At 48.8% G+C, this 22,251-nt stretch overlaps 1 protein-coding gene across 1 annotated transcript in view; it reads right to left on the bottom strand.

The window, feature by feature from the left end:
* Positions 1 to 22,251, bottom strand: part of alms1 (ALMS1 centrosome and basal body associated protein) — a 115,062-nt gene that overhangs the window by 30,487 nt on the left and 62,324 nt on the right. Inside the window, exons 10-15 of the mRNA XM_078200048.1 lie at positions 18,825 to 19,995; positions 9,937 to 10,062; positions 9,691 to 9,855; positions 4,171 to 5,261; positions 2,874 to 3,009; positions 51 to 284 (exon numbers count right to left, since the gene is read on the bottom strand). Coding sequence (XP_078056174.1) covers positions 51 to 284; positions 2,874 to 3,009; positions 4,171 to 5,261; positions 9,691 to 9,855; positions 9,937 to 10,062; positions 18,825 to 19,995 — 2,923 coding nt within the window. The remainder of the gene's footprint in view (positions 1 to 50; positions 285 to 2,873; positions 3,010 to 4,170; positions 5,262 to 9,690; positions 9,856 to 9,936; positions 10,063 to 18,824; positions 19,996 to 22,251) is intronic.

Below are 22,251 nucleotides of genomic sequence, written 5' to 3'. Positions count from 1 at the left end.
GGGTGATGAATTGAGTGGTTGACTCCTGACTGAATGGAATGGTATCTCACCTGGCCCAGCCAACGTCCTGCCCCCTTGCCCATGTCCCCTCTCAGTGTGTGAGCTGCCCTTCTTCTTCCTGTCCTTGGCAGAGAAACTGCGGCCTGTGGGAGAGGCTGAGTGTTGGCGCTGAGTGCCCAGGGCAGCTGAACGAGCCAGGGTCGAGTTTGAATCCGGCGAAGGGAAGGTCACACCCGCATCACGTGTCCGTCTCCCCTTAGCACTTGTCACAATCTCCAGAGATTCTGACAGAAGACATGAAACAGCACTTGTTACAAACAGAGAAAGACAGTTTTTTAAAGCTTATAAAAGTTTATTTATTAGTCACAAGTAAGGCTTACATTAACACTGTAATGAAGTTACTGTGAAATTCCCCTGGTCGCCACACTCCGACGCCTGTTCGGGTCAATGTACCTAACCAGCATGTCTTTCAGATTGTGGGAGGAAACCGGAGGAAACCCATGCAGACACGGGGAGAATGTACAGACTTCATGCAGACAGTGACCCAAGCTGGGAATTGAACCCGGGTCCCTGGCGCTGCGAGGCAGCAGTGCTAAGCACTGTGCCACCGTGCTGCCCCGGGTCCCTGGCGCTGCGAGGCAGCAGTGCTAAGCACTGTGCCACCCCATTGATTGTGATTGTGGGGAGCGTCTGTCTCTACTACAACAGGAAAAGCCAGGGCAAGGGGGGGGGGATGTGTGCCAGGGTGAGGGAGGACCCAATGGCCACACAAGACTGATCTGCAGCAGCAACATCACAGCTGATTTGATCATGGCATCGACTCTACTTTCTGGCCTGCTTCCTGTATCAAAAATGTATCATCCTCAAAGTGAAATGTTTGATGGAGCATCGATAACCCTCGGATAGAGAAATCCAATATTCACAAACCTCTGAGTGAAGAATTTTCTCCTCATTTCAGTCTGAAATGATTGCTCCCTTATCCTGACACGAAGAATAAAAGATCCTTTTCACGAGATTCCCCAGTTAGGGGAAGAATCCTCTCAGTGTCTACTCTGTCGATGGTTAACCACATCTCATTCTTCTGAACCCAGAGAATATTAGGCCCAATTTACTCTCAAAAACCTAGCCTCTTGTTCCAGCGCCTAATCTGGTGAACCTTTGCTGAACTGCCTCAAAGTAAATCCTTCCTTAAAACTGGAGACCAAAACCAGGTGTGGTTTCACCCAAACCCTACCCAGGTAGAAAGGGTCGCGAGCTTCAGGTTTTTAGGTGTCCAGATCACCAACAACCTGTCCTGGTCCCCCCATACCGACACTATAGTTAAGAAAGCCCACCAATGCCTCTACTTTCTCAGAAGACTAAGGAAATTTGGCATGTCCGCTACGGCTCTCACCAACTTTTACGGATACACCATAGAAAGCATTCTTTCTGGTTGTATCACAGCTTGGTATGGCTCCTGCTCTGCCCAAAACCACAAGGAACTACAAAAGGGTGTGAATGTAGCCCAGTCCATCACGCAAACCAGCCTCCCATCCATTGACTCTGTCTACACTTCCCGCTGCCTCAGAAAAGCAACCAGCATAATCAAGGACCCCACACACCCTGGACATTCTCTCTTCCATCAGGAAAAAGATACAAAAGTCTGAGGTCACATACCAATCGACTCAAGAACAGCTTCTTCCCTGCTGCCATCAGACCTTTGAATGAACCTACCTTGCATTAAGTTGATCTTTCTCTACACCCGAGCCATGACTGTAACACTACATTCTGCACTCTCTCTCCTTTCCTTCTCTATGAACAGTATGCTTTATCTGTATAGCACGCAAGAAACAATACCTTTCACTGTATGTTAATACATGTGACAATAATAAATCAAATCAAAATCAAAATCAATTCGAGCAACTTTATTCCTGTACTCCAATCCCTTTGCAATAAAGGCCAATATGCTATTTGCCTTCCTAATTGTTAACTGTGTCGAGATACTAACTTTCTGTGTTCCTTGTACAAACACACACAAGTCTCTTTGAACATCAACATGTAAAGTTTTGTGCTATGTAGTAACAGGTTTATCTGTTTTCACATTGCTGCTTGTGGGATCTTGCTGTGCAAATTGGTTGCTGAGTTTCCCTGCAGGATCTCACAGACTGGGTTGGCTGGGAAGTTCTTTGGTTCATCAAGGGGTCATGAAAGGTGCTATAGAGGTTTTTTTTTTTACCTGAGACGGAGCTCCAGGTCCCCTCTAACCAGCATGGTTTGCTTCCCACCAAAGGACAAGCCAAAGGCAGGGGAGTCTCAAACTAGAGGGCATAGGTTTACGATGAGAGGGGCGAGATACAAAACGGTCCAGAGACCATAAGACCATAAGACACAGGAGCAGAATTAGGCCACTCGGCCCATTGAGTCTGCCCCACCATTCAATCATGGCTGATATTTTTCTCATCCCCATTCTCCTGTCTTTTCCCCATAACCCCTGATCCCCTTATCAATCAAGAACCTATCTATCTCTGCCTTCAAGACACTCAATGACCCGGCCTCCACAGCCTTCTGCGGCAAAGAGTTCCACAGATTCACCACCCTCTGGCTGAAGAAATTCCTCCTCATCTCTGTTTTAAAGGATCGTCCCTTTAGCCTGAGGTTGTGTAAAGACAGGTACAATTTTGTCTTTTAAAAAGCGTTTTGACAGTTACATGGGTAAGATGGGTATAGGGGGATATGGACCAAACACGGGCAATTGGGACTAGCTTAGTGATTAAAAACTGGGCGGCACGGACATGTTGGGCCGAAGGGCCTGTTTCCCCATGCTGTAAACCTCTATGACCAGAAATTGAACACAGTTCCACCTGAAACCCCGGTGACTCCTCCCAGGCACTTACCTGTCTGCACCCCCTGGTTGACCAGCCGAGTGCACTTCTTGTTGATGAGTTTGCTGGAGGGGCCACGTGGTGGATGAGCAGAGGGGCTCAGGGTGGATGTGGATTCGGGTACGGTGAAGCCCCGTGTTCTGGAGACCTGTGGAAGCAAACACAGGAGATACAGCGGACAGTCACATTCCTTCAGTAACAGGGGGGGCTGCAGCTTCTGTCCCCAGTACACAGTGACCAGGGACCATGCAAGCCCACCACACTGTTCCCAAATCGCTACCCCGCGGAGAGCAGTAAGGATTCCCACAAAGCTCTGAGTGAGGAAGGAGAGAAAGGAGTTGGGGGGGTGGGGAGAGAGATGATCAGGGTCCTTTGTTAGCAGTGTGTCACTACATCTCACACTGAGCCACATTGACTGATTGCTGGTCAGTGCTAAATCTCAGGAGAGTGTGTGAGGGCTCTACAGATTAGGGTAGAGGATGGGGGACGGGCAGTTTAACCAGGGTTCTTGGTCCTTCAGTGAGGCGCTAGGGCAGTGCAGGGCAGAGCTCCACATCTCAGATAACAAAGAAAATTACAGCGCAGGAACAGTCCTTCCAAGCCTGCGCCAACCATGCTACCCAATTTAACTAAAACTCCCTACCCATCCCCATAACTGATAAATCTTATCAATCATGGATGGAGCACAGTGCAAGTTCACTCCAATAATAAATCCGGAGACGTTGCACAGACTAGGCTTGCATTTGCTTGATTATAGTAGATTAATGGGTGATTTAATCAAAGTGTTTGAGATTATGAAATAATTTGGTGGGGCAGATGGAGAGAAACTATTTCCTCAGGTTTGGGGGGAGTGGGGGCAGGGGGGGGGGGGGGGAGGAGGAGGAGAGAGAGAGGAGGAGTCCAGAACGAGGAGGAGTCCAGAACAAGGGGGCTGAGGGTTAAAACTGGAGCCAGGCTGTTCAGGAGTGATGTATGGAAGCACCCCCTCACACAGCAGCAAGTGGAAGATGGAACTCTCTCCCACAAAGGGGTTACTGAGGCTGGGGACGAATTAACTGTCAAAACTGAGTGTGATAGATTTCAGTTGGATAAGGTTACTGATCCAGGGCAGGCTGCTGATTGAGATACAGGTCAAACATGATCTAATGGAATGGTTGGTCAGGTTAGAAGGGCTGAATGGCCCCCTCCGAGTATTACCAGCCCTCACCTTGCTGTTTAACGTAGAGGAGTGGGTCACTGTTTCCCACACTGGACCAGTGTTGAGTCAAGCGACACACCAGCCACAATTGACTGAGTCTCTCTCACTCACCTGGTGACTGGCAGCATTTTGACTCATAGTTTCTGCCCTCCTCGGCCTCCTCCTGTAAACCGAGCTCCCCTTCTGTTTCTCGATGCTGCCGTATAAGCGGGAGAGAGGCTGCACGTTGACACGTTCAGGGCCGAAAGCCCTGACCAAGCGCGCTGTGTCGATGGTCGAGATGGAGCTTCCTGTCTCCGTCTGTGTCTGCGCGTCTGTCTCAGCTGGAGTCGTGGTCTCTGACTCAGTTGTAGGCGGACCTGCTGAGCTGTCGCCCTTCATATCCACGTACCGCTGGTGCTGAAGGAGCTTCTTTATCCGATCGGTGGAGATTTCCTCCAGGGAATCGGCGCTCTCACTCCTTGGGGTGGCCAAGGAGTCTGGAGAAGGGGGAGATGGGCCCACCATCGCCGTGTCTTCCCACACTCTGAGTCTCCTGTCTCTCTGTGCCTTCCTGCGCTGCCTGTCCCTCCCCTCAGCAGGGAAGAGCGAGTGTTGTACCGGGTTCCTGAGGATGCGGGCCAGGGCGTCCAGGCGTTCCAGCAGGGAAAGTTCACTGGCGCTGCTGGAGCCCAGCCTCTTGTGTTTCTTTTGCCTCTCTTTAAACCTCTGCCACAGCTCGTCCAGGCTGCTGTACCTCTCTGTCCCTCCAGCTCCTGGTGGACCACTAGACCGCTCTGCCGGGGGGCTTGCACTGTTGGTCAGTTCAGTGAAGCGGGTGGGGGGAGGGTGACCCCGCGAGTTGCGATGTCGGGCCTTTCTGGCAGCTGCCTTTGTCCGTTCCAGGTAAGAGGGGCCAGGATGTCCCCCCTCGTCCCAGGGCCTCGGAGCCTCTCCCGTGGTGAGTGGCCAGACGGTGTCCCTGTCGGCAGGTCTGGTCTGGCGGGTGGCTGTGTGAGGTTGAGACTCCCTGCCGCTTGGCTCTCGCTCGCTTGCTTGCTGCCTGGCCTCTGGGTGCCTGTTCCAGGCCTCGAACAAGGTCCTGCTGTCGTACTGGACAGGAGTGTTTACGGAAAGCGTGCCATCACCAACATGCTGCAGTGGCATTCTCGTGGGCAAAGTCCCTGCACCAGGGGCCAGGGAGCTCTGGTGACACCGGATACCTGTGGTGGAAACAAGGAGTGAGCGTACAGCCAGGAAGTGAGCCCTATCCTAACTTGCACCAACTGCAGTTCACTCTCATCCCTCCTCTCACGGACTGACAGAGGCCTCAAGTAGCAACTCCTTGATTTCAAGGTTCTGATCCTTGTATTCAAATCTCCAACAGCTCTCTGAGATATTTCTGCTCCTACACTCGTGTTTTGCATTCCCTAAGGTTGAGCTATACAAATCAATGCTATAAAACTGGATATATTTCTGTTGCGATTGTGGCTGTAATGTTACTGTGCCTTTAAGAAATATATTTATATTATATTTCTTGTATGGGGTTTGTTTAAAATTCAGCTGTTTTGCAGGATGATGCTTTGTCAAGAAAATCTTTTAAATTAGTAGCTGGGAGAACAAGTACTCATTGTAGACATTGGGAGTGTTTGTTTAAGCAGAGCTAATGCATTTGTGCTTACTTAGGTTTCCCCTGAAGTTTCAGAGTACAATAGGTTGATTGACAGGGATAGAGCCACGTGCCTAATGGGAGGAGCTCAGCTTGCGGGAACAGACCAGTTTAATTTTCATTTTAAAATACAAGCAAAATACAAAATTGATACAAAATTGGCTTCTTGACAGAAGTCAGAGGGTGGTTGTAGAGGGTTGTTTTTCAAACTGGAGGCCTGTGACCAGCCTCAGGAATTAGTGCTGGCTCCACTGTTATTTGTCATTTATATTAATGATTTGGATGAGAATATAGGAGACATGGTTAGTAAGTTTGCAGATGACACCAAGATTGGTGACATAGCCCACAGTGAAGAAAGTTACTTGCGGATAGCGATGAACATTGTTGGACAATACAGCAGGATATAGATAGGCTGGAAAATTGGGCGGAGAAATGGCAGATGGAATTTAATCCAGATAAATGTGAAGTGATGCATTTTGGAAGAACTAATGTAGGGGGGAGTTGTACAATAAATGGCAGAGCCATCAAGAGTATAGAAACACAGAGGGACCGAGGTGTGCAAGTCCACAAATCCTTGAAGGTGGCAGCACAGGTGGAGAAGGTGGTGAAGAAGGCATATGGTATGCTTGCCTTCATAGGACGGGTATAGAGTATAAAAGCTGGAGTCTGATGTTGCAGCTGTATAGAACGCTGGTTAGGCCACATTTGGAGTACTGCGTCCAGTTCTGGTCGCCGCACTACCAGAAGGACGTGGAGGCTTTAGAGAGAGTGCAGAGAAGGTTTACCAGGATGTTGCCTGGTATGGAGGGTCTTAGCTATGAGGAGAGATTGGGTAGACTGGGGTTGTTCCCCCTGGAAAGACGGAGAATGAGGGGAGACCTAATAGAGGTGTACAAAATTATGAAGGGTATAGATAGGGTGAACAGTGGGAAGCTTTTTCCCAGGTCGGAGGTGACGATCACGAGGGGTCACGGGCTCAAGGTGAGAGGGGCGAGGTATAACTCAGATATCACAGGGATGTTTTTTTACACAGAGAGTGGTGGGGGCCTGGAATGCGCTGCCAAGTAGGGTGGTGGAGGCAGACACGCTGACATCGTTTAAGACTTACCTGGATAGTCACATGAGCAGTCTGGGAATGGAGGGATACAAACGAATGGTCTAGTTGGACCAATGAGCAGCACAGGCTTGGAGGGCCGAAGGGCCTGTTTCCTGTGCTGTACTGTTCTTTGTTTATCTCCAATTGCAACGGGATCTTGATCAATTGGGCCAGTGGGCTGACGAATGGCAGATGGAGTTTAATTTAGATAAATGCGAGGTGATGCATTTTGGTAGATTGAACCAGGGCGGGACTTACTCAGTTAATGGTAGGGCATTGGGGAGAGTTACAGAACAAAGAGATCTAGGGGTACATGTTCATAGCTCTTTGAAAGTGGAGTCACAGGTGGACAGAGTGGTGAAGAAGGCATTCGGCATGCTTGGTTTCATCGGTCAGAACATTGAATACAGGAGTTGGAATGTCTTGTTGAAGTTGTACAAGACATTGGTAAGGCCACATTTGGAATACTATGTGCAATTCTGGTCACCCTATTATAGAAAGGATATTATTAAACTAGAAAGAGTGCAGAAAAGATTTACTAGGATGCTACCAGGACTTTGATGGATTGAGTTATAAGGAGAGGCTGAATAGGCTGGGACTTTTTTCTCTGGAGCGTAGGAGGCTGAGGGGTGACCTTATAGAAGTCTATAAAATAATGAGGGGCATAGACAAGGTAGATAATGAATATCTTTTCCCAAAGGTAGGGGAGTCTAAAACTAGAGGGCATAGGTTTAAGGTGAGAGGGGAGAGATACAAAAGTGTCCAGAGGGGCAATTTTTTCACAGAGGGTGGTGAGTGTCTGGAACGAGCTGCCAGAGGTAGTAGTAGAGGCGGGTACAATTTTATCTTTTAAAGAGCATTTAGATAGTTACATGGGTACGATGGGTTTAGAGGGATATGGGCCAAATGCGGGCAATTGGAATTAGCTTAGGGGTTTTAAAAAAGAAATGGAGGTATGGACAAGTTGGGCCGAAGGGCCTGTTTCCATGCTGCAAACCTCTATGACTCTATAAGCAGTTGCTGCCTGGGCTGCTAGGGGAAAGCAATGTCTCTCTGTCTCTCTCCCCAAAGGCTTTCTGAAAGCTCCAAACCTGGTAACCCAAGTCAAAGCAAGTATGCCGGTGTTCGGCTAACTAAATTTGAAGAAAGGGTCAACTCTATAAGAGGAGTATTGCTTCATTTGAACTCATATTGATAGGTTAGCAGTTAAGAATTGTATTTTTTTTGTCTTTTAAAAAAAAATTCATTTATGGGACATGGGCGTCGCTGGCTGGCATTTTTAGCCCATCCTTCGTGGAGTCACATTTGGCCAGACCGGGTAAGGACGGTAGATTTCCTTCCCTAAAGGACATTACTGAACCAGATGGGTTTTTCTGACAATCAACAATGGTTTCACGGTCATCAGTAGATTCTTAATTCCAGATTTTTTATTGAATTCAAATTCCACCATCTGCCGTGGTGGGATTCGAACCCGGGTCCCCAGAACATTAGCAGAGTTTCTGCATTAATAGCCCAGCGATAATACCACTCGGCCATCACCTCCTGTTTAAGTATTGTTTAATTGTTAAAAGTTAAGCTGGTTCACTTGTTATAGTTAAACGGTATTGTTAAATAAAGTTTGTTTTGATAAAAGCTTCCCAGTGTCAATAGAATCGCGCCTGGAGTGAAACACCTTATCTTCACAATAATACCAAAATGGAAAATTGTTGAGGTCTAGTCTGGCTTCATGATGGGGTTGCTGACCTGGTATCTTAACTCATTTGTGCCCTCTGAACTAGACATGAAATTAATTCTTGAAGTCACAGTCTCCATCTGCTCAGTGAACCCAGGCTGGGACAACCAAAGCTGACCTTGCCAGTGACTCCACATCCTGAGAAAAATAAATTGGTTTTTAACTGTGGTCTATGATTATTCGGTGCACATTATTCGGTGCTATATAAGACCCTCGTCAGACCCCACTTGGAGTACTGTGCTCAGTTCTGGTCGCCTCATTACAGGAAGGATGTGGAAAAGATTGAAAGGGTGCGGAGGAGATTTACAAGGATGTTGCCTGGATTGAGTGGCATGCCTTATGAGGATAGGCTGAGGGAGCTCAGTCTTTTCTCCTTGGAGAGACGTAGGATGAGAGGAGACCTAATAGAGGTGTATAAGATGTTGAGAGGCATAGGTCGGGTGGACTCTGAGGCTTTTTCCCAGGGTGGAAATGGCTGCTACGATAGGAGACAGTTTTAAGGTGCTGGGGGGTAGGTACAGGGGAAATGTTAGGGGGAAGTTTTTCACACAGAGGGTGGTGGGTGAGTGGAATCGGCTGCCATCAGTGGTGGTGGAGGCAAACTCAATAGGGTCTTTTAAGAGACTCCTGGATGAGTACATGGGACTTAATAGGATGGAGGGTTATAGGTAGGCCTAAAAAGTAGGGATATGTTCGGCACAACGTGTGGGGCCGAAGGGCCTGTTTTGTGCTGTAGTTTTCTATGTTTCTATAACATGTATTGCTTCACACCAACCCACATTAAACGGTTCACTTCCCCTGCCTGGCCTTTCTACGTTGTCTGATATTGTGTCTATCTCGACAGCAAATCCTCGGGGCTGGTAGCACGGTGGTTAGCACTGCTGCCTCACAGCGCCAGGGACCCGGGTTCGATTCCCAGCTTAGGTCACTGTCTGTGTGGAGTCTGCACATTCTCCCGTACCTGCGTGGGTTTCCGCTGGGTGCTCCAGTTTCCTACCACAGTCAGGAAGACGTGCTGATTGCATTGGCCGTGCTAAATTCTCCCTCAGTTTACCAGAACAGGCTCCGGAGTGTGGCAACTGGGGGATTTTTACAGTAACTTCATTACCATGTTAATACCTACTTGTGACACTAATAGATAAATTTAAATCTCACAGGTTTTTAACAGTCTAGCTTCCTCCTTCTCCCTGGCCTTCTTTGGAGCTGCTGCTTTGTTGTGCTTTGCTCTCTCTCTGTGCTTGGTTAGTTTGCTTGATGGAATGTCGCCCCTGGCTCGCTGGATCTCAGTCAGGGTTCTCGTGAGAGGTGCCTCCTGTGAATCTGAAAGGAGAAAGAAGGCAGAGGTCAAATTGACACGGTCAGAATCTGCTGAACCTTGCTGAGAGACATCAAGGAGCTAACCTTCTCGCAAGCTCTCACTGCTGCTCTCAGACTCCAACTGGCCAATCCTGCTCCTTATCCCCTCGTTCGGCATGTAGAACAGTTTAGTGCTACCTGCAGGTTTGTACGGGAGCAGCACAGGAACATCTGTAGGCAAGAAAAGATATTGCAGTGAGTTATAGAGTGTCATTTTGGGCAAAGAGTGTTCTAATCAGCCTTATTTTCCATGTAATTGTTTTATTGGTGTCTGTTGAGGGTTTTGATCCTGTGCGGGTTTTGATCCTGTGCGGGTTTTGATCCTGTGCGGGTTTTAGAGGGCTTTTCAGTCTGCAAGTCCAAAGATGTGCAGGTTAGGTGGACTGACCATGTTAAATTGCCCCTTAGTGTCGGGGGACTAGCTAGGGTAAATGCAAGGGGTTATGGGGATCGGGCCTGGGTGGTCGGTGCAGACTCAATGGGCCAAATGGCCTGTAGGATTCTATGATTCTATGAAGACAGTTTTCTTACAAGCAAAACCTGTTTTACTAGTGCTCCTGTTTTCATAGCTTTACAGTTCTGCTGAGTTACTGTTAAACGTTGTTATTTATTTATATAAAGATCATTCTGTAAATAATGTCTTCGACCTTATTTGTGGTCTCAAACGACCACATCTATCAGTCGGGCAGCATGGTCGGTGCAGGCTTGGAGGGCCGAAGGGCCTGTTCCTGTGCTGTAAATTTCTTTGTAATGAGGAGAAAGCAGCAAGCGAAGAGAAAACAAACTTTTTCAGTGTTCAGAGTGGCAACACAAGGTGCCCACCGTGAGCGGCTAGTTTACATCATGAATTTATTCAATGGAATTTCAAGTTAGCAGCACCATGGCGATGTTCGGGGCAGTCGGAGAGTTTGATGAGAGAAGCGAGAGCTGGGCTGAATACGCGGGGAGGTTGCAACACTCCATAACAAATAGAACAGAAGATGAGGCGAAGCAGGGCTCGATTCTCCTGAGAGTGTGTGGGGCGAGGATTTATTGCTCTGGGCCAGAATCATCATTATTCAAAGCCCTTGGCTTTTGTTCAAAGATTCAAATTTCATAGCTGCTTTCGAAGAGCGGGTCATTCAGGAGCTGACTTTGAGGCAGAGTTACACCCTGATTTCAGAGCAGTTTGAGAAGATGCGCTCAGAGATAGGCTGGTCTGCGGCATTAACAAGGATAGCATTCAACATTGGTTGTTGAGGGGAAGCCACACTGAGTTTTAAAAAGGCTCTAGAAATTTCTCCGGGCGTGGAAATGGCTGTCATTAATATGAGAGATAATCAGCCCCGCTAATGGTAGTGCCCAGGCGGGAGCACTGCACCAATTACAGAATGAAGCTGCAAGCAGCAAGGTGAAAGCAGCGCGGTGTTTTAGGTGTGGAGGGCCACACTATGCCAATCATTGCAAGTTTATGGACGCTGTTTGTCACCAATGCAGCAAGAAAGGGAATTCAGTGAAGAAATGCAGGAGTGCGAAGAGCAAGAGGAGGGCTAAGCAAGAAAAGGTTATTTCAGAGAAGTCTCAATCACTTACACACCATGTGGAAAGCTCCGAGCAGGCAGACACACAAGCTTACAACATGTTCAACATCAATAAGACACAAGCAGTGCCTATTATTGCTGCAGTTGTTGCTGATGGTAAACAGATCGAAATGGAGCTGGACACATGAAGCGCCTCTGTAATTAGTGAAGGGACCTACAAGTTGACATGGGGCTCTGAGTAGCAGTCATTACTGCAGCGGAGATTAATCTTCAGACATACACTGGAGAGATCACAGCTTTGCACAGGGCTGTTGTAAGTCCACTTTGCGTATAACAGGCAAGAACTGAGAGCAAACCTCCTTGTGGTCAAAGGGAAGGGGCCGAGTTTGCTAGGATGTGATTGGCTCAGCAAAATTCCATTGAACTGGGGAGAGATCATAAAGGTGGCCGAGGATGTTGTTCAGAGGTATCTGGTCGTGTTGGAAAATGAACTGGGTACATTGCGTGGTACTACCGTGAAGCTGCACATCGATCCTAGGGCGACTCCTCGCTTTTTCAAGCCCAGAACAATGCCAGGAGAAGGAAAGTGGAGGAGACGGAACTGCAGCAAAGGCGGGAATGATTGAGCCTATTCCGTTTTCTCATTGGGCAGCTCCCATCATTCCTGTCCTTAAACATGACGGTACGGTGTGTTTATGTGGTGACTACAAGCTCACCATGAACCAGCTTTCCAAGTTAGATTCTTATCCCATACCTCGGGTGGAAGATTTGTTTTCAACTCTTAACATTTTTTAAACTGGGCAGGAGTCAGGAATACCAAGATTCAAAGCAGCATGTGACCATCAATACGCATAAAGGGCTGTTTAAGTACAATAGTTTGGTTTTTGGCATGTCCTCCTGTCCAGTGAAAGTGAGATAGAATTCTTCATCAAGTGGAGAGTGACGTAGTTGATTCTGAGACTAGAATCCTGGATCTGAATAGAGGAAACTACGATAGTGTGAGGTGGAAGTGAGTTATAATGATTGGGAAATGCTGCTTAAAGGAATGACAGCGGATGGCAAACGGCAAACATTTGAAGAGGGTGGGATTGTTGTCGGTGCAGACTTGATGGGCCGAATAGCCTCCTTCTGCACTGCAGGGATTCTATGAGGTGCAGCAGGCAGTAAAAAAGACAAATGATATGTTGGCCTTAACAGTGAGAAGATTTCAAGTACAGGAGCATGGATGTTTTGCTGCAATTGTATAGAGCATTGGTGAGGCCACATCTAGAGTATTGGGTGCAGTTTTGGTCTCCTTATCGGAGAAAGGATGTCCTTGCTATAAAGGGGGTGTAGAGAAGGTTTACTAGACTGATTCCTGGGATGGCAGGACTAATGCATGAGGAGAGTCGGTTAGGAATTGAGGGGGATCTCATAGAAACCTATAAATTTCTAACAAGACGAGACAGGGAAGATGCAGGAAGGATGTTCCCAATGGTGGGGGTGTCCAGAACAAGGGGTCATAGTCCAAAGATATGGGGTAAACCTTTTAGGACAGGGATGAAGAGAAATGTCTTCACTCAGAGGAGGTGAATGTGTGGAATTACCCGATCACACTGCCGGCACACACAGATTCTCGGCACGCACAGACCCCCGGCGCGCTGCCGGCACACAGACCCCCGGCGCGCTGCCGGCACACACAGATTCTCAGCACGCACAGACCCCCGGCGCGCTGCCGGCACGCACAGACCCCCGGCGCGCACGCACAGACCCCCGGCACGCTGCCGGCACACAGACCCCCGGCACGCACGCACAGACCCCCGGCACGCTGCCGGCACACAGACCCCCGGCGCGCTGCCGGCACACACAGATTCTCAGCACGCACAGACCCCCGGCGCGCTGCCGGCACACAGACCCCCGGCGCGCTGCCGGCGCACACAGATTCTCAGCACGCACAGACCCCCGGCGCGCACGCACAGACCCCCGGCACGCTGCCGGCACACACGCACAGACCCCCGGCACGCTGCCGGCACACAGACCCCCGGCGCGCGCGCACAGACCCCCGGCACGCACAGACCCCCGGCACGCTGCCGGCACACACGCACAGACCCCCGGCACGCTGCCGGCACACAGACCCCCGGCGCGCGCGCACAGACCCCCGGCACGCACAGACCCCCGGCGCACTGCCGGCACGCACAGACCCCCGGCACGCACGCACAGACCCCCGGCGCACTGCCGGCACGCACAGACTTGTGTTCGTTTTACATTCCTTGTATACAGACCTCTATTACACTGCACTTTACGGATGAGTTTTACATTCTCAGAAGTATATCTGGTTCCCATTATAAAGCCTACAGCACCTTTTCCTCTCAGTGTTAATGCTGCCAAACACTCACTGTGAAAGGAAAGTGAAGTGCTGAATTCTAGGAGCTATGAGATCATAATACGCCAGTAATGAGCTCATCAATAAAAGCACATCATTCTCCAAATATCTCAGCAACCAAAACCAGAGTAATCACTAACAGATAGAATCATAGAAAAACAACAGCACAAACAGGCCCTTCGGCCCCACAAGTTGTGCCGAACACATCCCTATCTTCTAGACCTACCTATAACCCTCCATCCTATTAAGCTCCATGTACTCATCCAGGAGTCTCTTAAAAGACCCTATTGAGCTCGCCTCCACCACCACTGACGGCAGCCGATTCCACTCGCCCAACACCCTCTGTGTGAAAAACTTCCCCCTAACATCTCCCCTGTACCTACCCCCCAGCACCTTAAACCTGTGTCCTCTCGTAGCAGACATTTCCACCCTGGGAAAAAGCCTCTGAGAGTCCACCCGATCTATCCCGCTCAACATCTTATACACCTCTATTAGGTCTCCTCTCATCCTTCGCCTCTCCAACGAGAAAAGACCGAGCTCCCTCAGCCTATCCTCATAAGGCATGCCACTCAATCCAGGCAACATCCTTGTAAATCTCCTCTGCACCCTTTCAATCTTTTCCACATCCTTCCTATAGTGAGGCAACCAGAACTGAGCACAGTACTCCAAGTGGGGGGGGTCTGACGAGGGTCTTATATAGCTGCATCATTATCCCCAGACTCCGAAACTCAATCCCTCGATTGATAAAGGCCAGCACACCATACGCCTTCTTAACCACCTCCTCCACCTGCGGGGCCGATTTTAGAGTCCTATGGACCTGGACCACAAGGTCCTTCTGATCCTCTACAGTACTAAGAGTCTGTCCCTTTATATTGTACTCCTTCATCCCAGTTGACCTGCCAAAATGGACCACTACGCATTTATCTGGGTTGAAGTCCATCTGCCACTTGTCCGCCCAGTCTTGCATCCTATCTATGTCCCTCTGTAACTTCTGACATCCCTCCAGACTATCCACAACCCCACCAACCTTCGTGTCGTCGGCAAACTTACCAACCCATCCCTCCGCTTCCTCATCCAGGTCATTTATGAAAATGACAAACAGCAAGGGTCCCAGAACAGATCCCTGGGACACACCACTGGTGACCGACCTCCATTTAGAAAAAGACCCGTCTACACCCACTCTCTGTCTCCTTTGGGCAAGCCAGTTCTGGATCCACCGGGCAGCAGCCCCTTGGATCCCATGCCCTCTCACTTTTTCTAGAAGCCTTGCATGGGGGACCTTATCGAACAGAGCAATCTGTCCCATATAAATACCCCATTAACAGATAACAGAGCAATAGACGCATGTCAAATGGATTTAATTTATTGAATTTAAAACAAGTTAAAATAAAAGCACTGGAGAAAATGGTGGGACTTGAGGTAAGTGTTTGGGACCTGCTAGTTTCCAGCTCAAGATACTATAATAAAGGAGTAAATTGTAGAAGTGAGAGTCTTAATATTTAAAAGTATTTATTAGTCACTCCATTATTTAAGATGGATGGCGAAGGGAAAGAGACTCGATAACTTTATAATGTCTTGTGGAGACTCTTAGAATTTATCTTTAAGAATAGCACTGAGTACTTGATGCCACATAAGAGGTCAGTGTGCTAAACTAAAGCACATGGGATTGGGGGGTAATATATTGGCATGGATTGAGAATTGGTTAGCAGACAGGAAACAGAGAGTAGGGATAAATGGGTCTTTATTGGACTGGCGCACAGTGACTGGTGAGGTCCCGCAGGACCTCAGCTATTCACAATTTGGATGAGGGAACCAAAAGTAATATTTCCAAGTTTGCTGATGACACAAAGCTTAGTGGGAATGTGAGTGGTGAGGAGGATGCTAAAGGGCTTCCTTCAAGATAATTTAGACAAGCTGTGTGAGTGGGCAAATACACAGCAGATACATGTGTAATGTGGATAAGTGTGAAGTTATCCACTTTAGTAGGAATAACAGAATTGCAGAGTATTATTTAAATGGTGACAGATTGGGAAACGTTGATGTAAAAAGGGACTTGGGTATCAGAGTACACCAGTCACTGAAAGGAAGCAAGCAGGTTCAGCAAGCAAGCAGGTTCAGCAAGCAGTTAAAGAAGGTAAATAGTATGTGGGCCTTCAATGCACGAGGACTCGAGTTCAGCAGCAAGAATGTTTTACTGCAGCTGTACAGGGCCTTGGTGAGACCACACCTGGAGTATTGTGCGCAATTTCGGGCTCCTTATCTAAGAAATTATATACTTGTCTTAGAGGGAGTACGGCGAAGGTTCATCACACCGATTCCTGGGTTAGCAGGATTGTCATACAGGGCAGCGCGGTGGCACGGTGGTTAGCACTGCTGCCCCACAGCGCCAGGGACCCGGATTCGATTCCTGGCTTGGGTCACTGTGGAGTTTTTCTCCCCGTGTCTGCGTGGGTTTCTCCCGCGTGCTCCAGTTTCCTCCCACAGTCCAAAGATGTGCGGGTTAAGTGGATTGGATCAAGGGGTATGGGGAGAGTGCGGTGTTGAGATAAAGGATCGGCCATGATCATAAAGAATGGCGGAGTGCCCTCAAAGGGCCGAATGGCCTATTCCCACTCCTAGTTTCTCTGTGAATGTTACTGGAATCTATCATTAAGGATAGTACTGAGTGCTTCATAAAACCTGAGCTAACTCAAAAGAGTTTTTGTTCCCGGTCGGTGGCTGTGTGGATTTTATCTCTGGATCATGTTAATCAATGTCTTGGATGAAGGAATAGAGTGTTGTACATCCAAATTTACAGATGACACTGAGTTAGATGAAGAACGAATGAAAGACTGCATTCAGAAAGCGCCTTTCACAACCAGCAGCCATGTCAAAGTACTTCACTGGATGTAAAGCAGTGTAATCATTGTTGTAATGTAGTATTACGTGACAGCAAGATCCCTTAAACAGCAACTCTTTTTTCTGATGCTGATTGATAAATATTGGCCAAGAAACTAGGATTTCCCTACTCTTCAAAATAACCCCATGGGATCTTTCACACCCACACAAGAGGAAGGTGAGGATGCAGTGCAGCACCCCCGGCTGTGCTATTCTGCAGGGTCAGCCTTCGTTTTTGTGCTTAAGCCCTGGAGTGGGACTTGAACCCAGAACCAACAAGGCTGACACACAAGCAAGCAGTATCGGTAAGAACAGGAATTTACACAGGATGTAGACACGCTGACTGCACCTGAATCTAACTCACTCAAAACCCATTCCTTAGACAGAGTTAAAGTCTGGCTCAGTACTTTGGGTGTGGACAAAGCTGTGCCTGTGTGGAGTTTGCACATTCTCCCCGTGTCTGCGTGGGTTTCCTCCAGGTGCTCCAGTTTCAAAGAACAAAGAATGCCTACAGTGCAGAAGGAGGCCATTCGGCCCATCGAGTCTGCACAGACCACACTCCCACCCAGGCCCTATCCCCCTAACCCCAGACATTTACTCTCCTGGTTCCCCTGACACTAAGGGGCAATTTAGCATGGCCAATCCACCTAACCCGCACATCTTTGGACTGTGGGAGGAAACCGGAGCACCCGGAGGAAACCCACGCAGACACGAGGAGAACGTGCAAACTCCACACAGACAGTGACCCAAGCCGGGAATCGAACCCAGATCCCTGGCGCTGTGAGGCAGCAGTGCTAACCACTGTCCCACCGTGCCGCCCACACTCCAAAGATGTGTGGGTTAGGTTGATTGGTCATGCTAAATTGCTTGGTTACTGGGATGGGGCCCGAGTGGGATTGTGGTTGGTGCAGGCTCGATGGGCTGAATGGCCCATGTTCTAATTGGCAAGTATGTGACTATTCACTCAGTGCCGGGAGTGGCAAATGGAAATATTTTCTAAATAGTGAGAAACTGAGAGCTGTGAAGGAACAGAGAGAATTTCATCAGTTCATCAATCAATAAAAGCTGGTAGACCAGGTAAAATAAAATTTAAAGGTAATGAATGAAATGTTTGCCCTAAACCCAAGGACTGTGGGCTGGAAGTGATGTTTCAGTTGTACAGAGCTTTGGTCAGAGTGCATTCACAGTAACTGCTCAGTTTCGGGTGTCGTGCCTCAGGAAGGAGATGTTGGCTTTAGAGGGAGTATCATAGATTTGTCTGAATGAAACTGGGGCTTAGATAGTGGCATTAATAGAACTTTCTTTATATTCCCTTGAGTTTAAGATGAAGTGGTGATCCAATCAATTTAAAATGAGAATTGGAATCATTAGGGCAGATAAAGGTGATAGGGAAAGACAGAGCCAGTTTGAGGGACGATATTGATCCAGACTCCTGTTTCTATGTTCCCACATAGCTATGGCAGTAATATAAATTCCCGTGGCTCAGCCTCTGTCCAATACCCCAGTATTTGGAATGAGAATTCACTCTGTAGAACATAAGAACTAGGAACAGGAGTAGGCCATCTGGCCCCTCGAGCCTGCTCCGCCATTCAATAAGATTATGGCTGATCTTTTTGTGGACTCAGCTCCACTTACCCACCCGCTCACCATAACCCTTAATTCCTTCACTGTTCAAAAAATCTATCCTTGACTTAAAAACATTCAATGAGGTAGCCTCAACTGCTTCACTGGGCAGGGAATTCCACAGATTCACAACCCTTTATGTGAAGAAGTTCCTCCTCAACTCAGTCCTAAATCTGCTCCCCCTTATTTTGAGGCCATGCCCCCTAGTTCTAGTTTCACTCGCCAGTGGAAAAAACTTCCCTGCTTCTATCTTATCTATTCCCTTCACAATCTTATATGTTTCTACAAGATCTCCCTTCATTCTTCTGAATTCCAATGAGTATAGCCCCAGTCTACTCAGTCTCTCCTCATAAGCCAACCCTCTCAACTCCGGAATCTACCTCGTGAATCTCCTCTGCACCCCCTCCAGTGCCAGTATATCCTTTCTCAAGTAAGGAGACCAAGACTGTACACAGTTCTCCAGGTGTGGCCTCACCAGCACCTTATACAACTGCAACATAACCTCGCTGTACAGTTCTTGGTTGAGTTGGTTGAGTAGTCTGGGTACATACCTGTTCCCTGAGTAACCAATGTGTGGCTAGAAGTGGCCGTGGTGCTGACAGTTGTCTTCAATGCCACATCTGGCTGGGTTCCCCTGGTTTGCGTCGACACCTCTTGTCCCACTGTAACGGCAGCGGGACCTGGTGGGTCCGATGAGGGTCGTATGATTGTTTGAGTGGACACGTCCACCTTGCCGCCATCCTGTGCAATTGGAACCCTCGGCTCTGGCTTGGCTTCAGAGGGGTAGTCAAACAAGGGCAGAAAGCCGGGGTAAAAGCCCGGAGTAGGCATGGGAAGAGGGGGATATGGTGGCCCCTTGCCAGCTGGCTGACAGGCAAGAGGACAGGACACACCTGGAGAGTCATGGAGGGCTGGGGGAGGAGCTGGCTGTGCTCCTTCTCCTGTCACGCGGGTGTCTTCAGCACTGACTTTCCCAGATGTCGTGGGGATGTTATGGGGAAGAGCTCCGCAGGCAGCTGGCCGGTTGGGAGAGAGGGTTACCCGGATGTGTGAAAGCACAGTCCTGGTGGGAGAGGGGCTACAGGGATCTGGAGAGCTGGAGCGGGGCTTCTGTTCTGTGGGAATGTCGGTCCAGAGTGATTCACCTGTATCTGCTACAGTCTGTCCCTGAATACTGTTCTCGGTGGTGAGCTGCTCCCTCTGCTTTGGGTCGCTTTGTGAACCCTCCTCCTGTATCTTGCCGAACATGGGACTCAGCAGTTGGGCTACCTCATCCCTCACTGCCCTGACGCAGCCAGGAGACTCCTCATCAGGCCTGCCAGTGGCCCCTTGCTGTCTACTGGGCATCTTCTTGGGGAGCGGAGTGCTGGGCTGTGGGCTGGAGGAAGGGGGCTTCTTGCGCGAGGAGAAGGTGATGGCGATGATGGGCTTTGCAGGCGGTGATGGAGGGGACTGGGTGTAGTCAGACACGGGGGAGCCCCGATCCATCGCTTTCAGCTGCTTGTCCAGGTTCCTGCGCAGGGGAGTCCGCAGCTGCACCGTGGTGTCGAACTGATTGTCGGAAAGCTTCTGGAGCTGGCTGGAGATCTGGGATCGTGCTGTGCTGACAGACTGGAACGCTGCAGGGGGGAGTGCGGGCAGCTCAGTCTCTGGGGAGGCGTCTATCGACGATGCAAGATCTGGTGTCAGTGATAAATCCTCAGCATCCACTGGATATCCATCCTGCCCAAAACACAAAAGGTTATTTCATCTGTTTGTCGAACACTGCTTCACTTTTACTAAAGCTGGAAACACTCAGTGGTAGAGGGAGATTGATCAGGGCTTGTGGAGGAGGATTGGGTCCAGGACCCCACGCACCCCGGACATTCTCTCTTCCACCTTCTTCCTTCAGGAAGAAGATACAAAAGTCTGAGATCACGTACCAACCAACTCAAGAACAGCTTCTTCCCTGCTGCTGTCAGACTTTTGAATGGACCGAGAACATAGAACATTACAGCGCAGTACAGACCCTTCGGCCCTCGGTGTTGCGCCGACCTGTGAAACCAATCTAAAGCCCATCTGACCTACACTATTCCAATATCATCCATATGTTTATCCAATGACCATTTAAATGCCCTTAATGTTGGCGAGTCCACTACTGTATCTCGTATTAAGTTGATCTTTCTCTACACCCTAGCTATGACTGTAAATTACATTCTGCACAATCTCCTTTCCTTCTCTATGAACGGTATACTCTGTATAGCGCGCAAGAAACAACACGTTTCACTGTATACTAATACATGTGACAACAATAAATCAAAATCATTGTCTGAAGGGATATGATCTACGGGAAAGACAGGGGTGTGGGACTCGCTGAGTGGCTCTTTCAAAGAGCCAGATACACTCATTGACCTCCTTGTTGTAACCATTCGATGATTCTACGATGACACAATTCTCACCTGAAGCTGTGGCTTCTGCTCCTTCCTGGTCTTCAGCTGCATTCTGCCAACTCAGACAGAGAACCCTTCATTTCACTCAGAGCAGAGGGAGTCAGGAGGGAAGTGATGCTGAGGGGCCAGGTTAACAGCAGCAGAAGCCAGGACTGCTCTCTCCCGCTACCAGCCCAGTAACATTGACATCAACTATGTCACAGAAACAGGAGGAGGCCATTCAGCCCCTCGAGCCTGTTCCGTCGTCAAACAAAACCATGGCTGATCTTTAACTCCTTAAGCACACAAAAACATCTGAGCTCGGCCTTCGAGATACTCTGTGACTGAACAACCACCGCTCTCCGGGGGGGTTAGAATTCCAAACATGCACAATCCTCTGAGTGAACAAATTTATAGAATCCATGGAATACCTACACAGCAGAATGAGGCCATTCGGCCCATCAAGTCTGCACCAACCACAAACCTACCCAGGCACTATCCTCTAAATCCCTATTTACCCTGGCTAGTTCCCGTGACAGTCAGGATCAATTTAGCACGGCCAATGCACCTAACCCGCACATCTTTGGACTGTGGGAGGAAACCGGAGAACCCGGAGGAAACCCAGGCAGACACGGGGAGAATGTGCAAACTCCACACAGAAAGTGACCCGAGGCTGGAATCGAACCCGGGTCTCTGGCGCTGAGGCAGCAGTGCTAACCACTGTGTCACCGTACCGCCCCAAATTTCTCCTCATTTCAGTCTTAAACAGTCAATCCCTTATTCTGGGCCCTTATTGTCGATCCCCCAGCCAGGGGAAACACTCTCTCAGTATTTGCCCTGTCAAGCACCCTTGACAATCTTCAATGTCTCAATCTGATACCTCTCATTCTTTAAAGCTCCAGGGAACACCAGCCGAGAACATGGTCCCCACAAGGTGAGTCTGGCAGTTTAGTTTACTTCTACCACACTCAGTCACACTGACTGCATTAAATAACCGGGAGTCCCTATCCAGGAGGCCTACTCTCTCCACTCTGCTGGGAGTTCAGAGTGTATGTGCAGGAGACAGTTCCCTTATCAGGTGTTAATGCTAAGTGTGTGTAAAGATACAATTAATAATACAGCAAAGGAGGAGGTAGTTCAGCCCAACCAGCTTGCACGATCTCTTTCTGTACAAAAATCCGGTTGTTCTCACTCACCTGCTCGTTCCTGCATCTCTGCGAATGTTTCTCCATGAAGTATTTAACTGTTGGATCTGTATCCATCACCTCATCAGACAGCTCGTTTCAAATCCGAGACACTTCTTTAACGCAATAGGTTTATTTATGTGTTCTCAGCTTCCTCTGTCAATCCCCGTAAATCTGCACTCTCTGGTTTTCGACCCAGTCACTGCAAACAGTTTCTATTCACTCATCAAAACCCTTCACCATGCTCAGCACCTCTCATCAAGTCTCATCTTAACCTTCTCTACTTTCTGGAGGACAAGCCCAGCTTCTCCAGTCTCTCTGTGTTACAGTAATCCTTCAACCCTGGAACCATTCTGGTTAATCCCTCCTGTACTCTCTCCAAAACC

The sequence above is a fragment of the Mustelus asterias genome, chromosome 1 (genome assembly GCF_964213995.1).
Source record: "Mustelus asterias chromosome 1, sMusAst1.hap1.1, whole genome shotgun sequence".
Taxonomy (NCBI): domain Eukaryota; kingdom Metazoa; phylum Chordata; class Chondrichthyes; order Carcharhiniformes; family Triakidae; genus Mustelus; species Mustelus asterias.
The sequence above is the reverse complement of the archived record's forward strand: the minus strand, read 5'-3'. Positions and strand labels throughout refer to the sequence as shown.